Below are 11223 nucleotides of genomic sequence, written 5' to 3' on the forward strand. Positions count from 1 at the left end.
ACCGCAGAAATTACGCTTTCTGACCAAAGCGGAAGTGACTTTGTATTGGTCAGTACAGCGTAAGGAACACTCAACAAACAAGATAGGCTGAATCACTGTCGGGATGGATGCAGGTAAGAAAATCGCTGGAAAACAATTTGTTTTATATTCGCTCATCTGCCCAGATGTCATGAAACTGTTAAAAAGCCAAATTCTTCTTTCGACAACCACCTACGCGCCTGTTATTGGAGAGGCCGCCTCTACAGTTTGGGATTTTGTCGTTAAATATGGTACATAGATGTCCCAACTGCTGCCAACTGGACAGTAAAACAGAACAGTCTGCTGTCAGATTAGGGATGGACACTGTTTTGTCTTCTAGATGTCACTGCACCAAATGCCACGGCCACCCGTTAAAACTGCCTGTTTGGGCTGTGTTTTAGAGTCTATTCAGCTGCATTGTTGAGCATTATATGAGCGTTCCAGCGCACGAACGATACTGTTGGGCTGTGGACGCTTTTGGGATGTTGTCCGTGTCGTCTGTTATCAAATTTCTGCCTACCCTAATAATCTGTTTGCCAGTAACATTTATCACAGGGACTTTTACGCACTGTGCCATGTCTTTAACCCTTTGTTGCATGACATCCGTTACAATTAAAGGAATAGTTCACCGAAAAGTGAACATTTTGTCATGACTTACCCTCAAGTTGTTCCAAACCTGTATGAGTTTCTTTCTTCTGTTGAATACAAAATAAGAACTTTTAAAGAATGTTACCAACCTTCTTTTGTGTTAAACAGAAGAAAAAAACTCGTAAGTTACAGGTATGGAACAACTTAAGGGTAAGTACTAACAAAATGTAAAAAATGTGGTGAACTATCCCTTTAAGAGCCGTTTTACATAGAATGAAACTTCAGAGACAAAGTAAAGTTACACACACAGTAACTTACACAGCCACTTTACAATAATGTTCAGTTTAGTTAATGGATTAGGTATCAATCAACAATACATTATAATTAAGTTGGCTTGGAAAAGCCAACATACTGATATTGTATTTAAGCTTATTATTATTATTCTTAGCCAAAATTTCTCCACGCTACTCCGCCGAAACTGTTCAAGCTACAACCACTAAACTCAGACTAAACCTTCAAACTGTTCTGACTCGAGTTGCTTGCTCTTTTCAGACTGATCAGACTAACGGTTTTCCTAAAATTGCTGATCAAAAATTGGAAAAATCCCACAGACTTTCATTGCGGAATCTTCAAATTGAGCCAAGACTATTTAAACTTCAACTGTATAAATTCAAATGTTGACAGTTGGAGAGGCTCATTAGATCCATCAGCTGCCATTCTATGTACTATTTCTAATTTATTGAGACTCATTTAAGCTTTCTTTCTTTGTTTCTTTCTTCCTAACTAATCTATCTATCTTTATATGTATTTCTTTCTTTCTAACTCCAAACTAAATTAAAATTTTGACAGTTGGAGAGGCTCATTAGACTCCATCAGCTGCCATTCTACGTACTATTTCTAATTCATTGAGACTTTTTCTTTCTTTCTTTCTTTCTTTCTTTCTTTCTTTCTTTCTTTCTTTCTTTCTTTCTTTCTTTCTAACCTATCTATCTATCTATCTATCTTATATTTCTTTCTTTCTTTCTTCCTAACCTATCTATCTATCTTATATTTCTTTCTTTCTTTCTTTCTTTCTTTTTCTTTCTTTCTTTCTTTCTTCCTAACCTATCTATCTATCTTATATTTCTTTCTTTCTTTCTTTTTCTTTCTTTCTTCCTTTCTTCCTAACCTATCTATCTATCTTACATTTCTTTCTTGCTTTCTCTCTTTCTTTCTAACTCTAAACTAAATTCAAATGTTGACAGTTGGAGAGGCTCATTAGACTCCATCAGCTGCTGCTCTATGTACTATTTCTAATCCATCGAGACTCATTTTCCATTCTATCTAATATATTTCTAATCTATCGATCTCATAACAACCACCCAGAACACAGTGGCAACCACTTAGCATCCACCCAGAACAATTATTTGATAATTTGATCGTTTTTCATGTGACGGCAACAAAATATGTTTAATTGTTATAAAAGGATTGAGAAAGAAAAAATCAAGTAATAATGTAATACTTCAAACTACTTTAAACTTCTCGTCCAAACTTTTCCAAGCCAACTTAAAGTTTGTCTCGACGAACTTTCGCATCTAGTTAAGTATTAATCTAAGTTCATTGGTAAATTTTTTTTTTATATATAAAAAATTAATTTACAAAACTGTTAAAATGTATATGTAAAATAATAATTAACCGTAACAAATGATCTTTGATTAATAAATGCTTTATTTGTTGCATGTTTTTTCATGAAACAATATCTTTTATTACATTTGACAGATGTGAAACTCCCTCAAAATACATCATATTTGAAAAAACAAAAAGATTGGCAGTGATTATATGTAAAATGTTAAGATATTTTTTTTTTCTTTTGTGATAATTATAAAAATGTTTGCATCGGATGGTTAGGCCAACTAAAGAGACTAAAAAGGTGCCAAATTATGTTTTTGTTTTTACAAATAATTTTTTCTATTTCTGTTGGTCTGTGTAAGTGGTTTAGCTTCCAGTTGATCATTGGCTTTTCCCCCCAACAGCTACTCTCACATACGACTCATTGCGCTTTGGAGAGATCGAAGATTTCCCAGAGACCTCTGAGCCTGTCTGGATTTTGGGAAAGCAGTTCAGTGCTCTAACAGGTAATAAAGTGGTAGACATTGAAGGTTTTGTGCTGCTGTGTTTGGTTCTTGTTGATAACACGATGTTCTTCGTGTCCCAGAGAAGGATGATATTCTGGCAGACGTCACCTCACGTTTGTGGTTCACGTACAGAAAGAACTTTCAGCCAATTGGTGAGAGTCAAAGTCATCAATCCTATTCTTACCGTCCAAGGACTGCATTTAATTATTCATACGGATAGATAAATCTGTTTAGTTTGGTTTGTTAATGGAAGTAATGTTACAGGTGGCACTGGGCCCACTTCAGACACGGGTTGGGGCTGCATGCTTCGATGTGGACAGATGATTCTTGGGGAGGCCTTGGTCTGCAGGCACTTGGGTAGAGGTAAGGCTACCCGATTTGAAAACTGGGATTGGTGATTATGATGTCTGCTGAAATCTGAGATGTAATGTGTGTTATATGTTTGATTAGACTGGAGATGGATTCCAGGTCAGCGGCAGAGAGCAGAATATATCAGTATCCTCAATGCCTTCATTGACAAGAAGGACAGCTATTATTCCATCCATCAAATAGGTACTACTCCTTATCTATCTATATTACAGTGTTAATGTAGGGCTGTCGTGATAATACTGTATATTGTAGTACCGCGATACTGAAAAGCCAACCACAGAGTTGGTCTTGGGAGAGTCTTGTTTTACACTTCATGTATGTGTATTGAATGTTATACAAGTTAATAAGGATAACAAGAGTGAATAATGTATTTTTTCCTGTCAACTGGCTCTTTTTTTACTTAAGACACTGTGTACCATTGTGACCATTGAGTCTCTGTAGATTTGCACTAAACAAGCCCAAATTGACAGTGAGTGTGAGAGAGAGAGATCGACTGAGAATGTGCGACTGTTACCTGTGTCTGTCTTTCTTCAGGTCGTCATATATTTGTGAAAAAAAGGTTTGCAATGTCCGAAGAGGAAAGCGATATCTTTGTTGTTTTGAACTAGGCCTATTAGTTGAATGAACTCATTGATGTTTAACGACTCACTCTTCCAGCCACCTAGTGGCGTAACAATGTAACTGCACTGACTGACAGCCTGTCTAGAAAGTGTCACACAGAGACGAGCAGGGCTGACACTGGTGAAATATCAGCAGAGAAAGCCTCTCGTCCAGTCAGATTCGAAGATCGGAACTAACTGTTGTGTACCCCAACAAGCTTAGCTTATTGTCAGGTTTATGTTCTGTTATATGGACCCTTATTTTGACTTTCTGTTCTGTTTCCTTTAGTTCCTGTTTCCCTGCTCTGTTTAGTTTCAGTTTCATTGGTCACTGATTATGTCATCATTTGTTTCTATTGTTATGTATTAGTTTCACATGTCTGGTTTACTTTCCTTTGTTCTACCCCTGTTTATATAGCCCTGTGTTTCAGTTGTTCTTTGTCAGTTCTTGTTTATGCTTTTTGTGGTTTGCATGATTCTCCTGCGTGTTCATTCAGAGTGTTTGGATTATTAATAAAGCATGTTCTGTCCTGTTCTGAACACATTGTAACACTTATCGCAATATTGAGCCTCTCAAAATTACCGTAAGGAAAATTTACCACAACAGCCCGCTTGACAGGTAAATTACTGTGGATGACATGGCTTGTTCTTTTTCCAGCTCAGATGGGTGTAGGTGAGGGAAAGTCTATAGGCCAATGGTATGGTCCAAATACAGTGGCACAGGTACTCAAGTAAGTTGGCCAAGTCAAATTAAATATATCTATTTTTTTTATATAATTATTATTCAAATATATATTTTTAGTCATATGAAATATAACTGTAAAAGACTATTGAAGCTAAGTAATCTTTAAATAAACTATTGTGCTTTCCTGTATTGGAATAAACCCATCTTAACTTTTATGCCCATCTAGGAAACTGGCAGTATTTGACTCCTGGAGCCGACTGGCAGTTCATGTAGCAATGGACAATACTGTGGTCATAGAGGAAATCAGTGAGTTTTCTTTCATAGTGCCCACATGCAATCTGCAGCCTTCTTTTGCACTTATGTAGAGGGGATTCTGTGGAATGGATTTGAGCTGACTATATTTTACTCTTATTAGTAGCTGAAAGCACGATATAATTAGCCAGTATATTTAAAGGGATAGTTCACCCAAAAATGAAAATTCTGTCATTACTTACTCACCTCATGTCGTTACAAACCTGCGTGACTGTATGACTTGTGCTGGCTAACATGAAAGAATATAAAGATAGAGATGACAGAATTTTTATTTATGAGTCAATATATACATACGTATATTATATAATATCACAATCTGACATGCCTCTTCTGACTGATTAGTGGATTCTTTTTGTGCGTGTTTGTTTTTGATTGCAAATTAGGGTTAGTACACAACAGACCAATTAGAACACATTTTCATCACAGTTGGTTTATAAAGAAGTATTTTCCTAGGTGAATTAATTGATTTGTCTGCTATACAATGCCTTTTTTGTTTCAACACAAATGATTTCCACAACCAAAGATGATATTATTTTTTATACTTGCCTCTGCAACTTTGCAACCCAAAAATAAATATAATTATATTCAATAAAAAAAACCTGATAATTATATTCAATAAAAAAAAAAACTGAAAGTTAATAACTGAATGTTAATTTTAGCCAGTAGATATGTATTTGTTCCCTTTCTTTAGTATTTTGTTGAACCAGCTTCAGAGATATTACAACTATCAGCTTTGGGTCTCTCTTAATTTTGCACAATGTGAACCATATTAGCTCATTCCTCTTTGAAAAATCACTCAAACTGTACCAGGTCATTCAGCAGTTCATTCTTTCAGAGATGTTGGGTGAGATTGAAGTCAAGACTGACTCAAGGGCATTCATTTCTTCATTTTAAGCCACTTCAGTGTTACTCAGTGCGCTTTGGGTTGTTGCCCTACTGAAACGTCCTTAGTTTATACTTTCTGGGAAAAGGGAGTAGGTGTTTAGCAGCATTCATCAATCTTAAGAAGACTGCCAGTGCCTGCTGCTGAAAAGCACCTCAGTAATATAACAATAACACTACCATCAGCAGATTTCACTGTGGGCATGGTGTTACCTGGCTAATGTGCAGTGTTAGATTGTACACCACACAAACAACTTTGTGTTTGAGCCAAAAGTTTTACTTTAGTTTAATCAAACCACCAGGCGTTATTCCATGTCTTTTGTGTTTACAGATGACAGCTTTTTCTTTATCAATTTCCCCAAAAGCTCTTTTTTGTGTGGTAGCTTGAAGATGGTTGTCCCATAGAAATCTTTTGTAACTTGGACAGAGACCGTAGCTCAATTACTGCAAATGTAAACATACCTAATGACTTTTGAAAATTGGTCACAGTCACAGTGTCTTAGATATTTTAAGTTTGGAGAATTGCAAAATTGCACAAACCAATCAAGGTTGTACTACTGTACCTTTTTCTTTTTTTTTTACAGGACTGTGCCATTATGTGTGTATCAGATGTTTTTAGTGTAAGGAAGATATGGACTTGAGAAGGAAATTCTGACTGCACAATTGTCCTAATTAGCCAATAAATGACTAAGGTATTTGATAATGGTTGTTTGTACTGGCTGTCCGTAGAGAGGCTGTGTATGCCGTGGCTGGACTTCGACAGGGGTGCATGTGCGGTTTCAGAAGAGCCTCTGGAGATGAATGGTGATCGAGAGGGGGCTTGTGCTCTGGCAGAAGAGGAGACGGCTTTGTGGAAACCCCTTGTTCTGCTGATTCCTCTGAGACTGGGCCTCAGTGATATCAATGAAGCTTATATTGAACCACTTAAGGTAAATCTATAACATCATCTGATGTATGAACAGATGTTAACACTGTTAAGCGTGAGTAAAATGTCATCTACTGTAGCTTTGGTGTTGGGCTTTATTTTCATATCTTATCCACAGCAATGCTTCATGATGCCTCAGTCTTTAGGAGTAATAGGTGGAAAGCCAAACAGCGCTCACTACTTCATTGGCTTTGTAGGTGAGCAGGTTTTCTTAAAGCTAAACCTATAAAAAGTCTGTTCTCAACTGGTGGCATCGTGACCCAAAATGGTTTACCAGTCCTTCTGATGAGAATCTAGAATCTAGGGGGGTGGGGGCGCTTGTCTGAAGTTTAAAATCATTGGTTACCCGTAAGCCAATCACATAACGTTTGGTTATGGCGTGTGTTATGCGCATGCTCAGCCGCATCTAACTTCCACTGTAAACGCATGTATGATGCAAAAACTAAACCATCGAGCGAAATACCAGAGTGAACATGGCTGTGAACGACTTTTGCAGATTATGTGAAGTAAATCTACGCATCCACGGTACAATCAGCGTCTACGTCACGGCTCTCAGCCCGCCCTCTGTTCGTTGATTGGCCCGGCTGTTTTCAGGCCGGTGGAAAACTGAAAGATAGGCTGCTATCTCAGACTGACTACAGGAGCGAAATGAAATTAGCGGAAGTAGGAACGTCAGACTACATTTATGGTAGTTTGGATGGCAAAATAAGTAAACATTTCCCATACCTTTTGTGATTGGCCGATCATGTGTGAATCAATATCTATGGTAATTTGCAGCAAATTTGTCTGGTTTACAATTTTGAAAACCTTAAATATTATAAACTCTGTATGCTGAAATAATGTACAGCCCAGACTACATTAATTTAAATATGGTTTGTCAATCAGTGTGCTTAATGCTATGAATATTTTTTTTAATATTCTATTATTTTAATACAATGACAATTTTGTTTATTTGTGTATAACAAACCATTTTGTGTTGGGACGCCACTTCATGTCCAATGTAAAATATGAGTTGAGAAGCACTACTGTTTTACTGGGAGGTTTATCTGTGTAGTAAATATTAATTCAATGTTAAATACTGAATGGCAGTATATTTTGTTTAGAACGGCTTCATTATATTTTCTTATTGATGGCGCCCTGCAGGTGAGGAGCTCATTTACCTAGACCCCCATACAACTCAGCCAGCTGTGGACCCAAGTGAAGGGGGTCATTTCCCAGACGACTCCTACCACTGCCAGCACCCTCCCTGCCGAATGCACATCTGTGAGCTTGACCCCTCCATTGCTGCTGTAAGTATAGCTTGATACAGAAAAAAAACAAATTCTTGTTTCATTTCATTCACTTCATTTCAGTATCCTTTATGTCCACCTAGTAGTACTCAACTGAGAAACCCATTTGAGCCCATCAGTGTCCACAAAAAAGCAAATGTTCCTTGATCACCAAATTATAATGATTTCTGAAGGATCATGTGACACTGAAGACTGTAGTAATGGCTGTATTCACATTATACAGCTGCATATGTATATAGAAGTATTGTTATTTGCTAAAGAGAAATATGTATTTATTCTTAGATTATCATTCCATTTTCCTCTCAGTTGCCTGATATCAAGAGTGCTCATTTAGCTTGGAAAACTTTGGGATTAAATTGGTAAATACAGTTGTTGTTGTTGTTGTTGTTGTTAGGTGTCAAAAACTGTAAAAAGTAATTTCCTTTGAATAACAGTCATCTATGCCAAATTTTGTCCATCAGGGCTTTTTCTGTCAAACAGAGGATGATTTTGATGACTGGTGTGCACAGATTCGTAAGGTACTTAAGCTTCTTTTTTTCGTAGTCTCTGTTCATGTTTGTTCCTCTGGCTCACTGGCCACTTTTGTTTTTCCCTTGCGCAGGTTTCTAACTGTAGAGGTCTTCCTATGTTTGAATTAGTAGACAGTCAGCCATCTCATCTAATTGGCGCCGATGTAATTAATCTTACTCCAGGTAATCTCTAATACTGCTTGTTCATAGATTCAGAATTCGAAGATTTCCGTTTATAAACACACACCATGTGTTATTTTTCCTTAACAGAATTTTCGGATTCGGACCGGCTCGAGCGCTTCTTTGATTCTGAGGATGAAGAATTTGAAATCCTGTCTTTGTGAGGAACAGTTGCATTTGCCAGACTTTCAGAGTTCTGCGGTAAAGCCTCCTCGGAGGAAAGAGAAGAATACCATTGACGTCCAAGGCCACTGTGGAATAGTCACCTGCGTCAAAACACACAGCTTTCTTCTTTAACAGCTATATTGACTGCTCTGTCACCCTGAGTGAGCCGAGGTCAGGTTTCATGGTCACAGGCACTCAGGACCATCAGTATGTATGTACTTTGTCGCATTTACGTGTATCCATATTGAGTCTTAACGCTATAGATTAATTTTTAAGTGATATGGTGCCTTTTTACCCCCTTAACTTAAACACAGGTTTGCGCATAACACATTTTATGGTTTCGGTTAGGAGGCTTGCTAATCAAATTTGATTCAGCATTTACTCTCAACCAGTGGAAGTCAGTGAAATTTTGGACCTGTATCACATTGTAAATGACAGCTAAGGAAGGTTGGTTCATTTGCAGACTGGGTGGGATTGCTCGTGTAATTATACAAGAATGAGTTTGTCTTCATGTTTAAAATCTCTGTATACACAAGTTTATTTTATGAATATTTATTTAATCATTAAAAAATAAAAATGTCTTAGGTTTTTCCACTATTCAACAGTGACATAAAACCAAAAGAAAAGTTTAAGGTTTCGGAGCAGGTGGAGATCTGTTCACTTCCACAGCTCTCCAACTGGCTGATTCTCAGCTAAACTGATGATGTCTTCACTCAAAAGCTTGATGTCTTTGTGCACCTCTTCTATGGTCCTCGCAGCATCAATCACCTAGATGAAGAAAGGCACAAGATAAATATTACACTAATTTAAAGATAGTTACCTACTGTAAATGTACAATAATTAGGATTACACTAAATAAATCACCTTCCAGTTGATTGAGGAATCTTGCATGAGCTCTTCGAACCTTTGTGAAACTGTGCGTTGGAAAGCGCTCGTCTCATACCGTTCAGCTCCATATTCTCCACGGTTTGCCGCCGTACTAGGGTTGAGTTGCAGAAACATCACCAGGTCTGGTTTTGGAAGGCCCACATCTGGATTCATGCACCACTCCAGAGAGAAGCCCTGAACACGTAAAACAACTAAATTAATGTCTCTACATCTGCTTAGGTTCAGATCCTGTTAACTGTTCCAAACAAAAACTGTAAAATAACTTAATGAGCATTTTAAGAATATACACAACATTTAAAAAAAAAAAAAGTTAATGTATGATCTAACAATGAACAAAACCTTTGTTACAGTATTTATTAATCTTTGTTAATGTTAAGTCGTTTTTAACTGTTAACAAACAACTTCTGATTTTAATGTATTTTGAAATTAACATTAATTTAGAGTAATAAATGCTGTAGTTATTGTTCATTCTTAATTCATGTAAACTAAAGTTATTAACTAATGGAACCTTATAGTAAAGCGTTACCTATGTTTTTGAGATGTCTCTTCTGCTCACCAAGGCTGCATTTATTTGATCGAAAATACAGTAAATCATTGTGAAATAATCTTTTAAAATAACTTTTCTATTTTAATATTAGAAAATGCAATTTATTCCTGTGATGTCAAAGCTGAATTTTCTATTGCCATTAGTCATGCATCATATCATCCTTCAGAAGTCATTCTAATATCCAACATTTCTTCATATCAATGTTGAAATGTTATGTTACTGTTGGTGGAAAATTATAAGTTTGATTTTTGTTTTATTCTCCCTGTATATGTTAAAGTTACATTGAAGTATAACAATAACACTCACAGGCTTGGCACTAGTAAAAGCCACTCCTGAAAACGCATAGCGGTCCACCACTAGATTAATCCCTTGTTCCAACTTCTGTTTCATCAGAGGCCTGAAGTCAGAAAACAGATCGGTCGAATGACACATAAATGAAACATTCCTGTGCATGCACTTCACTGTATTAATAAAACTGGAGTGATAACCTACACCATTTCCCATCGGTTTGCAGAAAACAGCAGGTGAACAGTGTGATCCTCCAGATTACTCTTCTTCTCTAGGTATGAACTGATGAGCTGACCGATCTTAGTGGTTCTGTCTGTGTAGAAAACAGTTCATCCTCAGTACATGAAATACAAACACTGCACATGAAAACAAAATCCCAGTGAGCTGCCACGTGTGAAGTTAGTTATAGGTGTATGTTTTCTGTTATTTTATATGTATTTTTGTATACATTATTATGTTTATAAACAAGAGCTGCAAATATTGCGGGATGCTTCACTATCACGTTATTATTTCATAGTCTGTCTAGATAAAGTTCCACAAAAAGCCTGGTTTTCACCTGGAAATTGCATCATTTCTGCCGGTCGTCCGCTCTGCTGTAACGCCTGTACAAGTGTTTGGCATTGCGTGGTTTTCCCGGCTCTGTCAACTCCTTCCAGAACAATCAAAGCTCCTCTTCTGCAAGACATGGCTCTTGAAAACGACTGAAAATGTGGAACAGTAGGGAGGAAATGCTGGCACTGGTTAGCAAATCAATCCAAGGCCGTGGTCTCTTTACGCGGTTCTTTTCTCCAAAAAAATAAAAACACCCTATCGTCCTCCCACTTCTACGGTGTCCGCGAAGGTACACATGATTCTTCACGAATCC

At 37.1% G+C, this 11223-nt stretch overlaps 2 protein-coding genes across 2 annotated transcripts; one reads left to right on the forward strand and one right to left on the reverse strand.

Annotated features, from left to right (window-relative positions):
• atg4b (autophagy related 4B, cysteine peptidase) lies at positions 1-9249 on the forward strand. The gene is made up of 13 exons (XM_084426443.1): positions 1-113; positions 2619-2720; positions 2801-2872; positions 2985-3083; positions 3171-3272; positions 4347-4419; positions 4600-4679; positions 6297-6496; positions 6611-6689; positions 7636-7781; positions 8243-8299; positions 8383-8473; positions 8561-9249. Exons 1-13 carry the CDS (start codon positions 104-106, stop codon positions 8632-8634), a joined length of 1185 nt encoding a protein of 394 aa, XP_084282569.1. The 5' UTR covers positions 1-103; the 3' UTR covers positions 8635-9249.
• dtymk (deoxythymidylate kinase (thymidylate kinase)) lies at positions 9149-11223 on the reverse strand. Its single transcript, XM_084426444.1, has 5 exons — positions 10915-11223; positions 10563-10671; positions 10377-10467; positions 9500-9697; positions 9149-9403 (listed from the first exon to the last, which is right to left on the reverse strand). The coding sequence occupies exons 1-5, from the start codon at positions 11042-11044 to the stop codon at positions 9293-9295; spliced, it is 639 nt and encodes a 212-aa protein (XP_084282570.1). The 5' UTR covers positions 11045-11223; the 3' UTR covers positions 9149-9292.

This window comes from Rutilus rutilus (genome assembly GCF_951802725.1).
Source record: "Rutilus rutilus genome assembly, chromosome: 12".
Classification (NCBI taxonomy): Eukaryota; Metazoa; Chordata; class Actinopteri; order Cypriniformes; family Leuciscidae; genus Rutilus; species Rutilus rutilus.

Bases quoted from the DNA above. Each gene is read 5' to 3' on its own strand.
- atg4b (XM_084426443.1), top strand. The intron at 2,873-2,984 runs GTGAGAGTCAAA...GTAATGTTACAG, and splicing joins AAAGAACTTTCAGCCAATTG to GTGGCACTGGGCCCACTTCA. The intron at 8,300-8,382 runs GTACTTAAGCTT...TCCCTTGCGCAG, and splicing joins GGTGTGCACAGATTCGTAAG to GTTTCTAACTGTAGAGGTCT.
- dtymk (XM_084426444.1), bottom strand. From the start codon at position 11,044: ATGTCTTGCAGAAGAGGAGCTTTGATTGTTCTGGAAGGAGTTGACAGA. The intron at 10,672-10,914 runs GTGAAAACCAGG...TTTTCTACACAG, and splicing joins AGAAATGATGCAATTTCCAG to ACAGAACCACTAAGATCGGT. The intron at 9,698-10,376 runs GTGAGTGTTATT...TTACGTGTTCAG, and splicing joins CTTTTACTAGTGCCAAGCCT to GGCTTCTCTCTGGAGTGGTG.